The following is a 16,526-nucleotide window of genomic DNA, read 5'->3' as shown; positions in this document are numbered from 1 at the left end:
CTGCAGTCTCCAGAGGCTGGCTCACAAAGATACGTTGCTGCACAGCCTAAGAGACGCGCCTTCGATATATCAGTCGCACCTCTCTTAAGCACGGATACCAGCACGACGAACTTGCTATGCGACAACGAACCGATCCATCTCACAAACTGCATCGCTAAGGCTACGAATACTTGCTCAACATGCCCTCAACAACTCGGATGTTTTCCAGCCAAAAGTCCCGGGTCTCGTCCTCGGGTAAGTCTTTCGGCCTCCATTCAGGCTTCATGAACAGGCCGAACCTGAACCACTGCAGGAACGCCCGTGTCGCCTCACTCTGTTCCCACAGCTTCCAGTCAGGGATAGTCCCCCAGAAAGCTTCGCGCAGTTCATCAGCTCGATCGTACTCCGGGCCAAACCCATTGGGAGCAGACTTGCGGAAGAGCATCTCAATAATTCGGTGAAGCGACGCATACGGAGCACTGGCTACAAACTCCCAATCAATGACAGCTCGTATCTCGCTGTGCGTCTGGCTGGACACAATGACGTTGTGAGGGCCCAAGTCCGCATGCACTGCGACGATGGGGATGTCTTCGACGATGGCGGGAATATTGTGCAGGTCATTGTCGACAAAGTCTCTGATACGATCCAGGAAACGCTCTTTATATTCTTCGATGCCTTGCTGCTTTTCAAGGGCGGCGAGTGAAGACCTGATATGTGCTCGGAGGTAGCCGCTTACAGAAGTAAATGGTCCCCCGAGGCCATGATGTCGATCCGGTCCGATCCTGAGAACAATCCGACCATCAATTTCGTCGGCGATGAGCTCGCCGATCAGGTGACGTTCTGGAAGCTGAATGCGCCAACAAGCTTGGAATGCGAGGGCCATGTTTCGCACAAAGGCGAGCCTCTCTTCGTGCGATAGTCGAGGGTATACCGACGACGCCACGACGCCTGATATCAGCCCGGTTATCTGCCGGCCCATGCCTGTGTCTTCTTGCCGTTTCTTCTCTCCCGGAATAGGATAGATGGGAGGCACAGGCAAGATACGGCAGTCAATCGTTCTCCAAATCAAGGCCATGAACGAGTCCATGGATGATACACAGCCGTGGTGGCGTAGCTGAACCACATATGCGAGATCGTGACTCTCCTGGACCGTGACCTTGTATGAGATGCTCAACGCGCCGTCTGTGAATCTAGTCGATGAGGCTAAATGTTGGCCTGTCGCTGCGAAAATCGCTTCTGCAAGCTCTGTTTCCGAGAGAAAGATGGGCTCAGGAGGCGATATTTCCTTCGATCGTCTGTCAATTTTGACCAGATATCGAGTAATGGCCGTAGCAGGCCCATCAATGTCCTCCAAAGCCGCCGACCAAGAGAAAGTCGTGGGCGTCGTTTTCATCAGCGCATAGCTCACACCTTTCCCCTTCGGCGAACCGATGGCACCAGAGAAGACGTAGGCTAGAAGCGCAGACACGGCATCCTCTTGTGTCATAAGTTCCCCAAACATGATCAAATAAGATCCAGACAACAGATGAATTCCACAAGGAAAGGCAAAGGAGATAATGCCTGCCGTTAGCAGCAGACGCAATAAGACAGGTCGTGGTCGCGTAAGTTCGGGAGAAATTTCGGTCATGCCTAATAGTGCGGAGAAAGACAGCGCGAGAGTGAGTATATAGATTATATAGATTATAGCTAACCACTCCGATTAGCAATTTCAGGCTATGTTTCATTATATTATAAAGCTCTCTAAAACCTAGTATATCCTATTATTTAGGGGCTTTTTAAGGTTATAAAGAGTCTTTATTTTTTATCTATTACTAGGAATGGCGACATAGGAGTAAAGCATAGACCTAAAAAAAGGTAAAAACCCTTTATGTCGAGATTTTTCTTTCTTTACTAATAGCACTACTCTTTTATACACGTGCATTATCCTGACTCGATTGAATCGGTGTCGTAGATCTATGCCCAGCATCCACCACCACCTCAGTCTCCTGCACGTCCCGCCAGTTCCTCCGTGCAGGGGGGGAGGGGGAGGGGGGGGGGGCGCTATGCGTGCTCCGCCGAGGCGAGCGGTATATAATACACGCGCTCGCAAACCACTCATCCATATAATGGGGGATGCTTTGACTCTCTAAACAAGTCCGACCGTACCATACCATGTCTTGACTACTACCTTAGTAGGTACCTTGGCACTGTGCGTACTCCTGCTGATAACTAGAGCCATGGCTTTGGTCGCGGGGCGTGCTTCGTCAGTTCGTGCCCTGACCATCACGATGCCCCAGCGGCCCGTCCAGGAGGCACCATCAACAACTAACATGCGAAGCGGCGCACGCACGCAACCAAGGTCATGCTACAACTCATGCTGATTTGAGATCCATCCCTCGCAGGGCATCTAGTCTCATGGGCGACGCAAAAGAAACAAAAGCCACCCTAGGTACAGGTCTATGCGTGCACTCGGCTCATCAGTAGGGCACCCAGCGCATCCCATCCATCATCCATCCATCATGCAAGTTCGTCGACCGAAAAAAAAAAAGCCCGCCCTCAAACGCGGCGAACCAAACCCGAGCGTGCCTCTTCGCATCGGCCCAAGGTGTTTCGCCAACATCCATGTGTGCCATGCCGTACGCGAGGCCCCTTCCCTTAGTCCTCGATGAATTCAATCATAACCGTCCCCTGCTTGAGCCCCGTTTCCTCAATCGTAGCGTCAAGGCTCTCCGTCAGGTCCTGGCCCTGCGGCATCTTTTTGAGCTCAAACTCGACGCCTTCCTTGCCCTCGAGCGGCTCGGCCTTGAGCCACTCGTAGATGCGCCGCACGGGATCTTGTAAACTGAACCGTCGAATTACCCGCCCGTTGGGGTGCCGGAACTGGATCCGCGTCGTCGTCGCAGGGTCGTTGTCGGGCTCGGTATGTGGCTTCGTGCTCGAGATTTGCGCAAAGGGGCTCGCTGCTGCGGCCGGCTGCTCTGCCGGCTGCTCCGTCTGCTTACCCTTGCCCCTAGCATCCTCGTCAGCGCTGCCGCTAGACCCGGGGTACTTGGTCAGCGCATCTGGGTCGTGGATGTTTGGCGTCGAGCCCGATCCGCTGCTCTCGCCGCCCCCCGCGAGGCTGTTCTTGAGCGCCATCTCGAGCATCTCCTCCTCCGTCATGCGATCCACGTCCACGACCTGCGGTTTCCGCGTCGCCGCCTTGGCCACCGGGTTCTTGCTATTCAGGTCCAGGCTGTACCGGTCGAGGAACTCGGCGAGCTCGGCGTGAAAGTCGGCGGCGCTGGGGAACGGCCGGCCGCTCCACACCTTGACCTGCTCGCCCGTCCGTGGGTCGACAATGGACACGTGCGGGTAGTTGTCCGGGTTCTCGTGGGTTTGATGGGGAAAGTAAAATGTAATGTACTCTTGCGAGTCCGGGTAGTCCTTGTCGTACTGCAAGAAGATGAAGCTCTCCGAGACGAGGTCGCGCACCGCAGTGTCCTTCCAAATATCGCGGTTGAGCGCCTGGCAGTTGAAGTCATTCATGTCCTGCAGGTTGACCAAAATCCACTTTTTGTCTTCCTTGCCCAGCGTCCGCGCCTCGTCCCACGACACGCGGGCCATGAGCTCGTATGGAGGGCGAAACAGATCCTCGAGCCTCCGGGCGTGCGGTCCGTTCTCTGCAGAGGTTCGAGGCGCGCCGCTGTCGTCTCCCCAGATTCGCTGGCCAAAGGGGCCGCCCGATCGTGCTTGAAGACTTGCGTTAGCTCAAGGTCTCATCCACTCACGTCTCTCGCGTCGTGGCACTTACGAGGCGCGCGCCGATTTCTTCTCAGTTGCTCCAGGATGGCGGAACCCATCTCGTCGTCGTCGCCGCCACCGCCCCATGAGGGATCGGGCGCCACCAGCGTCTCCGTTGTCCGCGCAATGGGCGCACGCACGTCGTCTGCGCCAGCCCCAGAACCAGAGCCGGAGCCCGTACCGCCACCGCCGTAGAGTTCCTCTTGCAGCCGCTTCGCCATGGCAGCGTCTTCCTCTTCCTGGGCCCGCGCGGCTGCGGCAGCAACAGCCGTGTCCTCGTCGTCATCCTCGACCTCCATCACGTCGTCGTCATCGTCGTCGTCGCTGATGACTATCGGATTCTCTGCGGTAGGTCGCGACGCGTTTGTACGAGCAGGCTGGTCGCCCGATACGCCAGCGCCGACGCCCGAGACCAAGTCGGGGTTTTCAAAGTAGAGGCCCACGGCTCGCTCGAAGTCGCCACCCGCAAGCTGCAGGAACCCGCGCGCGACATCTGTGTTCGCTCCAGTAATGGAGACAAACGTCGGGATGTTGTCGTCATCCATGGCGGGCTGTCGCTTGTGGCCTTGGTTGACTCCCGTGGTGAGCCCGTGTTTCGTTGGTTATCGGCGACAACGGTCTGCTCGTTCGAGTCCCAGTGCGTGGACACGCAGGCAGATCAGTCGCTCTTGGCGGGTGCTCACACGTCCTCGTCGAGCTGATCCCGGTGCGGAAAATAGCAGCGGCGGTCGAGGTTGGTTTGGGGGAGCCGTCGTTGCAAAGTTGGCACACGCGCAGATATGCCCCTGGCTGTTGTGACACGGCTTGTGCGAGTTTCGGTCCGGCCAGTGCCCGTGGCGGGCGCGTCGCTCGAAGCACTGAGCCAGAGTCTGCTGGCGGTTGCTTGTGCAACTGGCTGTCGTTTGTTGCTTGTCGGACTGGCCTCGGGGCGGCAGAGGCGGTGATGGTGGAAGGGGAACTTGGCTTGCAACTTTTTGGTCACGGTCACATCACGGCCAGCTGCTGCACAGGCGGTAGGGTAATCAATCAATGTGGTGTCAGGCTGCGGCAGGCAGGCACCAGACCGCCATGACGCAACCATGGGCAAGCCACTGTGGCGGGGTCGAGCCGCCGCACCGCCGCCTCATCCTCGAGCTGGAGGTTCTATAAGCTCACTACCTCAGGCTTGCAGTGGCAAGGGCGGCACTGTGGCGACGATGCACTGGCCGCCCACAACGGGTCGTTTTCGGGCGCACCCACCACCCTTCGGCAGCCCTGACTACCCTACAGCTCGTGTATCGCCCCCGTGAAGCTGAGCGCACATCGTCAGTCGAGAGGGCGTGAAACAACTTGGTCATGTTTGAACTGGCTTCACTTGCCATCACGGTTTTCCAAAGTGTCTTCAGGTGGGCCGTTTTTATCAGTTGCTGCTTATGGCGTCCGAGTGACGCTCTATTCACTGAATGACAACACGCCAACCACCAGGCTTTAGAACATCACAGAGTGTGCCAGTTCGTGAAATATGTCAATGCAAAGTCTATCAAATGCCATGCTGAGCTCCCCTATTGACGCGCCTCGCGAATCTCGTCCGTCACGTCCTTCCACGCTCGTTGTACATCCGCGGCTCGCTCATCCCCCAGCGCCGCCGCGATGGTTGCCTCCAGACCAGCCGGCAGCGCCGCCGCTCCGAACACGCCGCCCTGCTTTGCCTTGATTGTCGTCGATACAGCCTTCGCCCGCTTCAGCCGCTGCGCTTCCGTTCCGGCATCAGCCTGGCTCAGATCCAAGCTCTCCATGTACCAGGCTAGGATGGCCTGCCCGTCAAAGGGGACGGGCGTCGAGTCAACGGCCCTCGTCATCTTCGTCGCATCTGCCATGAGGTCGTTGACGCAGTCATACCAGACCTCGCGCTTCAAGACAGCGAATTTGGGGCTCGACAGATACGCCTGCAGGTGCTTGCTGACGTCACGGACGACGAGCCGAAAGTCCGTCTTCTCGGACCGAGCGTACCCTCGAGCAATCGCCTCCACGCCGTTACGCGCCGTCTTGTACGCCAAGTCATCCTTGGAGCCCTTCTTCGAGTCCACATCCATCTTGTCTTCGTCTTTCAGCTCGTCCAGATACGGCGTCGTAATGTCAGCAATGTCTGACAGCATCGCCAGGTCATCTCTTGCCCTCGCAAACTCCCACAGGCAGCCAAAGGCATACACGCGATAGTCGTCGTTGTTCCTCTTCGCCTCGCGCAGGGCGATTTTCTTCATCTGCGCCGCGATCTGCTCGTCGCTGCGCCAGAGAGGCTGACCATGCTCGACAAACTTGGGGAAAGCCTCGAGCAGCTTCTCCTTGCCTGCGAACGTCTTGAGCGCCAGTGTCTTATCCAAGACCGGCCAGATTGCCTTGAGGTTTGCTTCGCTAATGGCGCCGGTCCCGTCAGTGGCCTTGGACACGTCCATCACCATTGCAGCGACGGTGAAGGCTCCTGCGTGTCGTAGTCCCCACTGTGCCGTGCCCAAACAGCGCTCGATCAAGGCTACAAGCTCCGGGACGTAGCGGACGACTGTGCGATTGCTGCCCGCGTGTTGGCTCCAAACCTCCTGAAACACCTTGGCAGTATAGTCGTCGGGGTCGTGCGATCCCAAGTACGAGAATGGGAGCAGCTCGGTTTCCTGCGCCGCAAAGTGATCGGGCGACACCTTAGCCAGCGACACGATGGCATCCGCAATCTTCTGCCGCCGGCTCTCCTCTTCTGCATCAAAATACGTCTTGATGCACCGCTCGCAAAACCGCACCTTGGCAGCGTCTGGGGCCGCTCGCATCATGTATGCTGCTGAACGGGCGTAGGCTTGGCTGACCTCGTCATTCTTGTCCAGCACCTGCTTCTCAAGCAACTGTAGGAAGCGACTAGCAACCGGTTTGATGTCGTTGAGATGCCGCGTGGCCAAAGTTGTCAGCACTCGACTACACCCTATCTTGGTTGGCATCCCGATGGCTGTCTTGATTGTTGCCTCCAGACGCGGTGCCAACGCGGCCATGACGTCCGCGTTGATGAAGCGAAGCGAGTTTTCCACAGCTTCCGAGATGGGCGATTGATTCACCATCTGAGACCGCAACTTGTCGATTTGGTCACGGCTGTCTTCTCCGGCTCGCTGATAATGATAGTTGATTTGCTCTGGCTCGATGGTGCTGAGCAACCCCAAGAGCTGCGGCACCATGTCGGGGATGAAGGGACGCAACGCGTTGCCACCGTGCTTGGCAATCTTCAGCACGGTCAGCGCGGCGAAGACTTGCACATCCTGCACCGAGCTCTCAATGCCCTTGTCAGACAGAAGAAACGGGAGAGCCTCCTTCATCATGGCCTGTGCCGACGCGGCATGATTGCCCTCCTCGAGTTGCCGTACAAGACCGTTGGAAAGAGCCATGCAGAGCTTAAGCGCTGCCTCTCGGACGCTCCCCTTCACATCGTCCAGGACCTTGAGGGCGGCAGTCCAGACATCCCGATAATACTTTTCGTACTGCACGAACGGTCGGCCCTGGATGAGGTCGGATATGGCAGCACAGCTTGCCTCTCGCACGCGCCACTCGCGTCCCAGGATGGATTTCAGCAGATCTTCTATGATGGCATCGAAATGCGCCTCGAGTGTAGCGTTTGAATCTTTGACGAGAGCCTTCCAAATATCCTCCATGGACCGCTGGACATTGGTATTAGGATCGAACCGGTACCTGTATAGCTTTGGATAGAGCTTGGGGTCGACCTCTGACTCCGATAGAATGTTACTGAGGCCGAATCGTCCGAACGCAGACCTTGTGGACCAGGTCGCTGCGTTGGCCGCGAGTGACATGAATTTGTACACCAGTCGCTGGTCGCCGACCTCGTTTGCCAGATTGACGATATCCTTGTAGGAGGTGACCGAGTTGCCCTCGCCCGTGGGTAGGGCGCCTGGCTCGAAAAGCTCCGTTTCCTCGTCAACCTTGAGCTGTGTACCCGTCCCAGTGAAGGCAGAGACAAGGTCCTTAACCAACGATGTCTTCAAGTCTGAGTCGCCACGTTCATAGACCAAGGAAAGACCGCGAGATGCTGTCTCCTGGACGAGCTCGTCCCTCGCGCTCAGCAGTCGCATGAATGAAGCCTGGATTTCCCGCAGTCTAGATTGCACCTGTGTCAAGTGCGAACAGTACTGGACTGCGCAGAAGAGCCAGATACCCGAAGCTTTGAGTAAAGACGGCTTCGTGGCTTTGCTGTTCTGGAGAAGCTTCGCCAACACCGCCTCGACGACGCTCTCCCGTGCGTCAGCACGAAATTGCGTTCCACGAGCCTCGACGTCCATCGTGAGCTTCACGGCATTGGAGTCCCATCGGGCCATGGCGGCGGTCAGCGCCTCACCAACAGTGAATTGCACCTCGACCTGCTTGATTTCGTGCAGCGCAAAGAGCTCCTCGATTATCGTACCGAGAATGCCAGGGGCCAGGCGACCTTCCGCGATTTCGTCGAGGCCATCGCTCTCAGACTCTACTAAGCCAACTGCAAGGCGGCCCAGAGCGGCAATCGCCTTCTCGTTTCCCTTCTTTGCCTCGGACGACAAAGACGTGACAACTTTATTGATAGAGTAGTCACCGTCTGCATTTGGCAAGGCCCGCCTTGCAGACCAAAGCTGCCCGAAAGCTTCCAGTGCCGCCGTGTGCAGCGAGGACGACCCCTTGGCATCGACAATATATTTGAGCGGGTATTCGACATCTGTGGGATACGTCCGGTCGTAGTAAACGGACCGCGAGTCCAGATAGCTGAGGGCCAACAAAGCCCCTTCGGCGGCATTGGCATCGGAACCGACAAGACGGTCGGCGTTGGCAAACATTGCTTGCAGCGTCATGCTGCAGTTGCTCACCGAGTCGTCGTCCCTCGCGGGATGAGCGGCGAGAATACCCAGTGCCCGCGCACCGAGGGCTCGGATCTCCTTCTTGTTCGATTTGACCAACTTCAGAAGATTCATGCTACCGTCTACTAGATAGCCAATGGGACCACCAGAGCTAAGGGTCGCGACTTCGAGGAAGCAGCGAATGCACTCCTCCACGATCGGCGAGTCTTCGAGGAATGCGCCTTCGAGACATGCCTTGAGATAGAAGACGACATACGCGCTGTCCACAGTGCGAAGGTACTGCTTAATTTGCTTCCGGGTCTGAATGTCCGATTTTATCTGCGCGTCGAGCGCCTGCATCCAGCTTGGCTGGATGGTGAAGTCGTCGAGTGCAGAAAGCATCATGATGTTCTTGCAGTATCGGAGGGCGACCGGGTAAGCTGAAATTCGACTACCCTGGAAGTTTTGAAACACAGCGTTGTGCGAAATATCGACCATCTTGTTGCTGCGCCGGTCTTCGGATTCCTGATACGGCCCGATGAGGGTGTCGAAGATGGATGTTGTCATTTCTTTCCAGTCCGGTAAGGATGACCGAGACTCGCTGTGGGCAAAATACGTCCAAGGATCCAAGCCCTTGTGGCCTTGCTCGATAACATCACTGCGTTCGTTTTGTCGACCGGCCACGGCAAGGATATCTATCCAACGGCCACAAATGTCGGCAAACGGAAGGCACTGATTTGCCCACTTGACAACAGCGTGACGCGTGCTTCGCACGGCGGGAGGATCATCGGGCAGAGCCATGTACGTGAGGAGCATGGTCTTGAGAGTCTTGTCATCGGCTCCTACCTTTGGTGGAATGATGGCCGTTAGGCTGGAGAGAGCACCATCGATGTTCACGACAGCCTCTGGCGTAGGGTCTTCCGACAAGGAACGAAACAGCCAGGCGCCCAGGTCGATGCGCTCTTGGACTGGGATGTCGGAGCTTCCCGCCAACATTCCAATGGTTTCGTACGCTCTAGAACGGAGGTTGATATCGTCGTGAGACGTCTGCTGGGGCGCCGGCCAGCCTTGGGACTCAATGTAGGTGCGCATGCTGCGAATGAGGGGCGGGCCTATCGAGAAACCTGGTCTAGACGGACCAATTCTGGCAACCCAGGACAGGTAGTGAAATAAAGCCTTGTGCAACTTTGTCCGCTCGAGAGCGCTTGCGGGCTGGAGCGAAGACGTTTCCGTACCTTCGCTTGGCGGCATAAAGTCGAGGTTGACAGCGGCAATGATGTCGTCAGACATTGTCGTCGAAATGGCTGATTTGGAGAGCATGGCGAGGATCCGAGTTCGATATGACGCGGGGAGGGTGGAATGGGACTTGAACAGGCGTGCCACCAGGGCCTCGTCCTCCATCGAAACGGAACTCCTTTTGAGAATCTCTTCCGCGGATGACGCGACGCGGTTGTCCATGCCAGCAGCGGCAAACAGAGCCGGGAGAAACTTCTCCTCATCCGTAAAGGCGCCGCTGGCTAAGAACGCGACAAGCTTTCCTTTGAGCTCGGAGAGCCGGGCAAAGAGCTTTTCGGTGTCTGGACTGTTGGCTGGAAATAGCGCCGCCTCCTCAGCGGTAACCGCAGGGTTGGATGTCTGCGACCTCAAAGGCGATCGCAGTCGCAGGAAAATGCCGATAACTTTGGACAGATACTTTGCATCCTGAGCAGATGTGAGGCCTATGGATGAACGAAAGGTTTCGTCATCCTTGCTCCCTCGTGGCGGTATCCGAAGGTCGATCAGCAGGCGCAGAATGATATTGATCATGGTTGCCGCTCGTGGCATGCCTTCATCACGAGCGCAACCCTCCAGAGCAATTGCAATTAGCCCTCTTCTGTCATCTGAATCTAGCCTATCGAGGCTATGCTGAATAAAAGACAGGTCAAGCTGCTTGATGACGGGCGAGTCGCTCGTCTTATACTGCTGCAGCAGCCCCTTGACAGGTAGGATGACCCTAACGACACGTTAAGATGGGACGCCCAGTAATAGAATATGCTGACATACTGAGGAGGCTGAATGAAGGTCTTGAGCCTGGCTAGGATTTGTATGACCTAAAGGGAGTCAGCGGCGTCTAGAGAGGTTGAGCTTGGAGTAGCCGGAAGAGACGCACCCTCGCCCGCACGGGTGCATGCTCGCTGGCTGCCTTGAGAATGAGAGGGGCGAGGTATCGCTGGAGGAGCTCATGAAGTCGGTCTTCTTTATTCGCGACGCTGAGAATCTTGAATTCGACGCTCTCTACTAGCTGCATTTCTCGCTGCTCCGTGGATGAAGCCATGGTGAGGGCGGCCTCTGGGGCGTGGAGGGGCGACAGGGACGTGGCGCAGAGTGTTCATGAAGGGAGCAAGAAACCTGCAGAGCACGGCAATGAACAGGAAAAAGGGACAAGGGAAAGACAAATCTATTTGGAAATGCAACAAGGCTCTGTTGCGGTGGACCAGATATGAGGCAGGCAGCTCCGTGGTGACGATGGAGCTCCCCGTCATGTCGCCAGCCAGCAGCTGCCTGACGGACGGGTGGCGCGCCGAAAGGTGTGTGGGTGGTCGTCGCATGACTAATCAATCCAGGTACGCTCAGAGCGTTCGGACCCGACGCTGGTCATCGAGGGGCGTCACGTGATGAATATTATGGACGAAGAACACGACGGCCAGTCTCCAGAGTGCTGATATGAACGGTCACGGCTAGCACACCTGACGACGCGTTGTATAACTGGGGCGAGGCTTTGAAAAAGTGTTCGTGGAGCTCAGAACTCTCGGGTCTACGCTTTTGGCGTCGAATGCGGCGGTCCCGGGACTCTGGCCCTCGGACCACCACTCGACAGAGTGCAGCTGCCAGCAACGCATCAGCATCGTCTTCAGCAAGAGGCTCGGGGGATTGCTGTGCACAGTCCGCTGCGCTCGTGTATATGAAGAGGGTCCGCCACTGCTTTCCCAAGATGGGAGCGTCTACTCAAGCCATGGCAATGGTCGAGCCGCGGACGCTTCTCTAACGACTGGTGTGAGGCCGCGGAAAGCCTCTCGATATTGAAATCAACCGATCACAGTCTTGATTGTGCGCCTGCTGTGCTGCCTCATGCGCCCGTTAGGAGAATGACCCTGTGATCCGAACCTTTGCAGGAGACGGAATTTGATGATCTCCGTGGTGCAGCTCCGGCAGCGACTCGGGTCGACGACGAGGCGCTCGGCAGTACGAAATAGTAGTGCTACCGGTTACGTAGCCTAGCTCACTCGGCGCGTCCTGCCGACTGTTGGTTCAATACCAGCATGCCAATGCCAAGGGAGCAGATGGCTGGAACGGCCAACAATCAGCCCGGCCTCCATCAAGACATGGGAATCGTGCTTGCCGGCCTCGAGGTCCAACAACGCTGCTCAGGCCTGGCCCCCCCAAGCCCCCCTCTGTTCCCCCCATGGCCAAAGCATCTCCCGCATTTCACGGGTCCCAGCTCCGGAAACAAACATTGGTCGCAGAGCACTTGCTTTCCCCTCCCAAGTGTGCTGCCTGGGCACCAACAGAGTTCACGGATGGGAAAAAGCTTTGCGAGCTAGCAGTCATGGAGCCCCGCACCGACTAGACACACGCCTCCCTCTCTCGATGGCCCAAGGTACGAAGTACTCACGACCTGGAAGGTGATAGTAGTACTAGTAACAATAGGTGCCTTTCGTTTTCACAAGCTGCGGCTGACGGCATGTGGTTGGTGCCTGCGCTACTGTATTCGTATGTACATCCAGGTGCACGAGGGGGGGCGCATGGTTGAGCCTCCTCGTGAACCAGGCTGGGCGCCTCTGTGAATACGCATTTCCGCAAAAACAGCACAGCTTGCTCCCGCCCACGATCAGAGCGCGGCGTCGTGCATGCATGCTTGCATGTAGTGTATGCGTGTGCTACGGCCGAGAGAAACGCTAGGTGTAAAGCATGGCAACTGACGATCGACTTCTTGGGTGGGTATTTTGATGTATGTACGTACTCATAGCAGGTATTGTTGAGGCCCCCGAGAGACCTCAGCTGCCCGTGCGTGCGTGCCAGGCATGGAGGCTCGCGAGGGTCCGGCCATTCAGCTGACGTTGCCATCAGCATGCAGGGGTCGCTTGTCGATCCCGTGCAGCGGCAATCCGGCCCTGCGGGACGCGCAGGTGCAAGGCAAGAAAGAGGCCCGAGTTCCCTCGATCTGGGTTGAAACGCTGTTGTCGTCCAAGCTCCCTTCCGCGCGGCAGAAAAATTGGCGCACGGGTATTGTTGTTGGAGGTGGTGGGTGACACGAGTTTGACAACAAGGCAACGCAGAGGCCAGCCCGGACGGCACGGTACTACCTATACTACATACAGTGCTGTAGATTTACTTGGGGACATGCAGCAGCAAACGACTCTCGAAGATGTATGTATGTACGAAGTAGGTAGTATCCGTTGGGAGGGCGGCCCGTCCATGTCGTTTGGTTCGGCTTACCTGCGTGCTGCTGCTCTTGGTGATATCCATACGAAGAAGCGCGCGCAATGTTTTGAAGGCCACTCCACCACGCATACAGTACGGAGGTACTCGGCCCTGCCACGGGCAAGGCACCGGTATAATTTCTCACCAGGCACGCGACGCGCCCCTCATCAGCGTCTCCAGCAGCCTGGGAAAAGCTCCCATTTGTCGGGCCCCCATTGTTGGTGGCTGCTGGGTGCGCCACACACACGCACACACACACACACACATACTATACACGCACACGAACCCCGCGATGGACACATGCTACTATTGTGGTGCATGATGCATCATCTCGTGTTCTGCGTCACGGCAACGCCGCGTATGCGTATGCGTATGCGTATGTGTGTGTGTACTATACGTACAACAAAATCCTATGCGCTGCTGCGTGTCCCCGGCCAACGGAACATCACAGAGCGGCGGCGGCAGCGGCGGCGGCGGCGGCGGGGTCAGACAGAGGGCACTCGGACAAGAGAGTGAGTGCTGTTTGATTGGGCTACGACACGGAGGCGCGCTCGAGGAATTGGTCGGGCTTCGGATCAAAGACAATGCGCGATGGAGGAAGCTGAGAGAGGGGGATGACGGGGGAGACGGGGGGAGCCACCACCACATGGCGAATGGAGCAGTAGTTCCCCAGGCACCGGCAACAGAGAAAAAAAAAAAAATTAAAAAAATTGAGACGTGCGGAACGCGCCGGCAATTGGGGTCATCGACGGAAGACTGGATTGATGCCCCAAGCCATTCGTCGGTCGGTTTGCGAGGCATCCATCAAATCGTGGCTCGATCAGCCCAAGCAGGACATGGATAGATGGGCCGGACGGCAGTGACGCCGGAGCACGGTTCGACAAACTCATTCGGCAATGACCTCACCTTATGGCAAGGGAGAGCAATCGACACACAAGACAAGACCAACAGGGGCGGGTTGCGGGCGGGCGGGCGGCCTGTCCGTTTGAAGCTGTCACAACCGGGCCACCAAGTTCGTAGTACGTAAAAATGCCGTGGTTGAGGAACAAACCCTGCCGCGCCAAAGGGAGAAAGAAGGGGCGAAGAGGCATCGTGTCATTGACGAAAGGAGGACAAGGATGGATGCAAGGAGTCGGTAGGGTGACGCCGACGCAGGGGCAGCAAGCAGGAGCAGTAAGCAGCAGCAGCAGTAGCAGCAGACAGGCCGAGACACGGGTCGTGGGCGGGAGCATCTGGAAGTCGCACCGAGTTGAATGAGATGAACGAGATGGGTGAGACAAGAGGTTTGGCATGCAAAGAAGGCGAAGAAAGTGAAAAAAAAAATCATCAAAAATCAAGAAGCAGCCCGACCCGCGTTGGCAGACGGTCTCGCTGCATGTTTAGATGTACAACACATGAAGGCACATACAGTACGTATTTGTGATGGACGTTTGATACCTGCACACAGCAGCGGCAATAGCAGCAGCGGCAGGGAGCTGCACGACATGGGCTCAGCCGCATGAATGTGTGTTACTGGTAGTTACTGCCGGTGACAGTCCAGATGCGATCACGACCGCCCCGTATGTACAGTACGTAAACGTGCTCGGCGACTCGTTCCACGGGGCCGGATCCGTCAACACACGGATGGACAAACACACAGACACAGAGAGTCACGACACCGGGCATCCCGCGTGTCTCGCGTCTCCATGTGCCATTTCATTCTCCCTCCCTCCTCTGTCTGGGAAGCGGGGGGGCGCCGCGCCGACGGTTGGTCGGTCGGTCGGTCGCACCACAAAACACGCCGGCTGGAATCCGCGCGGGTGTTTGCAAAGGCGAAGAAGGGGCGGCCATAGTACAAGGACCCCGAGCCGCCGCCGCCGCCGCCGCCTCCCCCCCGGGGTGCTGCTTGTGCTCGTTCGGCAGGGAGAGAAGCGGAGGGAGGACAATGTCCCCTCCCCGGGCGTGGAGCCTGTGTCGTCGTCCCCGTCGCCGCCATCGCCGTCGTCGCTTGTCAGTTTTGTTGGCGTCACATTCGTGGTGCATGATTTCACGATGCGCCGTCGGTTCGTAGTTTGAACGCTGCTCGTACGGCGACAGGGGTGCTCACGGCCAGTCAGCGGGCAGAACAGGACCTTCCAGCCAGACGGGACCCATGCAGGCGGCTCCATCGGTGTCTTTTGCATTCCACGAGGTCCTGGGCGGGCGGACAGCTGGTTGCCGGCCGGCCGGTGTGTGTGTGTGAGCGAGTGTGTGAGTGTGTGTCTGTGTGTGCGGGTTAGAGTAGCCAAAGGTAGACGGTACTTGGACCGTGTTAGCCCGTCAGTCAGGACTGAGAGCGGGACCGTCCAAGCTGCTTGTCACCGTCCTGCATTCGTTCGCCAAGTTACGAGGCTGACTGCATGTTTTGGGGCCGTTGATAGCGGTACAGTAACAGCCCATATCGCATGTCCCATTGGACTAGTAGCATCTTATTAGCATCTTGCCTGCTCCTAGGAACTTTTTCAAAAGGTAGGAAACTGCCGCAGTTGAGACCATAGATGGCCGTCCCGTCGACGGTGCTGGGGCTCTCTCACCTCACCCCGTCATCGTCGCGGCCCCTGCGCAACCTCGGCTGTCCGTGCTTGCCCGTTGCCGGCTGGTGCCCGTTCGTTGAAACCCGGACGCCTGTAGACTCCCGACGGGCGGGCTGGCTCTCGCTGCCGGCCACGTTTCTCGCTGTTGCACAGCAGGGCGAGTCTTTCCAGATGCATGTGCAGAATTGCCGATGCGACTGCAGAGCTCTCTCCGTGGCCACGATCCATTCATGAGTACTACCGACGGGACTGTCCAGTCAGGCAGCAGTGCCCTGATGAATCAATGCACAAGGCGTCAGCACGATGCAGGTACTGTACCTCCATGAGTACCTGTACTCAGGTAGCAAGTTACTCCAACCGTACCGGGTTCCATGGTAAGAGGTAAATAAATGCACAGCGGCAGCCGAAGCGCGCGCACGGCAGAAGATGGCCCCAGGCAGCCCCGGCTGGAGCCCGGATGCACCATCAACAACCCCCAAGACCTCAGTTGCCCTGCTGGAACGGAACGGGGCAGGGCTCTCCCAGCCGGGAGTGATCCCAGCTCAGGTACTTGAGGTGGTCAGCCCTGGGCTTGCTCCACTCCGTCTTTAGGCGTCCCTTAGTAGGTTGACTCGCGCCTCACTCTGGTGCCTCAGCATCTCCTCGAAGGGAATTGGGCGGCGTAGGGCTGTAGGCGGGCTGCTGCTCATCAACAACGGGAGGGAGCAAGCCTCGCCTTGGGCAGCACGGATTGCCCAGGCCAGGGTGGCCAAGGCATTCGAGCTTGGATAGGTACTAGCCTTACACAATGGCCCAAGCGAGGCCAGGGTGACCCCTGGACCTCCGTCATCGCGTGCATATAGTCTTGGTAGTACAGTCTCGAGACAACAAGGCCAGCCGACACAGTCTCGGGCCCCGACGCTGGTTTGGTTCCTGGATCTCTGTTGTGCATGTTGCTGCTGTG

The 16,526-nt window shown here is 57.4% G+C and overlaps 3 protein-coding genes across 3 annotated transcripts; all 3 read right to left on the bottom strand.

The window, feature by feature from the left end:
* Nucleotides 1-160: 160 nt before the first annotated feature.
* JDV02_003382 (uncharacterized protein) lies at nucleotides 161-1,480 on the bottom strand (the record flags this gene model as incomplete). The annotated part of the gene is made up of 1 exon (XM_047984507.1): nucleotides 161-1,480. One exon carries the CDS (start codon nucleotides 1,478-1,480, stop codon nucleotides 161-163), a length of 1,320 nt encoding a protein of 439 aa, XP_047840481.1.
* A 622-nt stretch (nucleotides 1,481-2,102) lies between these two features.
* Nucleotides 2,103-4,706, bottom strand: ubx2 (Glycerol-3-phosphate dehydrogenase (NAD(+))). Its single transcript, XM_047984506.1, has 2 exons — nucleotides 3,752-4,706; nucleotides 2,103-3,689 (listed from the first exon to the last, which is right to left on the bottom strand). The coding sequence occupies exons 1-2, from the start codon at nucleotides 4,284-4,286 to the stop codon at nucleotides 2,614-2,616; spliced, it is 1,611 nt and encodes a 536-aa protein (XP_047840480.1). The 5' UTR covers nucleotides 4,287-4,706; the 3' UTR covers nucleotides 2,103-2,613.
* A 537-nt stretch (nucleotides 4,707-5,243) lies between these two features.
* ECM29 (proteasome component M29) lies at nucleotides 5,244-11,093 on the bottom strand. Its single transcript, XM_047984505.1, has 3 exons — nucleotides 10,720-11,093; nucleotides 10,614-10,660; nucleotides 5,244-10,563 (listed from the first exon to the last, which is right to left on the bottom strand). The coding sequence occupies exons 1-3, from the start codon at nucleotides 10,882-10,884 to the stop codon at nucleotides 5,283-5,285; spliced, it is 5,493 nt and encodes a 1,830-aa protein (XP_047840479.1). The 5' UTR covers nucleotides 10,885-11,093; the 3' UTR covers nucleotides 5,244-5,282.
* Between the last annotated feature and the right edge of the window lie 5,433 nt (nucleotides 11,094-16,526).

The sequence above is a fragment of the Purpureocillium takamizusanense genome, chromosome 2 (assembly GCF_022605165.1).
Source record: "Purpureocillium takamizusanense chromosome 2, complete sequence".
Taxonomy (NCBI): Eukaryota; Fungi; Ascomycota; class Sordariomycetes; order Hypocreales; family Ophiocordycipitaceae; genus Purpureocillium; species Purpureocillium takamizusanense.
This window is presented reverse-complemented; position numbering and strand designations above follow the sequence as displayed.

Coding starts and splice junctions, on each gene's coding strand:
- ubx2 (XM_047984506.1), bottom strand. CDS start 4,286: ATGGATGACGACAACATCCCGACGTTTGTCTCCATTACTGGAGCGAAC. Junction 3,690..3,751: donor AAGAAATCGGCGCGCGCCTC/GTAAGTGCCACG, acceptor CAAGTCTTCAAG/CACGATCGGGCGGCCCCTTT.
- ECM29 (XM_047984505.1), bottom strand. CDS start 10,884: ATGGCTTCATCCACGGAGCAGCGAGAAATGCAGCTAGTAGAGAGCGTC. Junction 10,661..10,719: donor ATGCACCCGTGCGGGCGAGG/GTGCGTCTCTTC, acceptor GACTCCCTTTAG/GTCATACAAATCCTAGCCAG. Junction 10,564..10,613: donor ACCTTCATTCAGCCTCCTCA/GTATGTCAGCAT, acceptor ACGTGTCGTTAG/GGTCATCCTACCTGTCAAGG.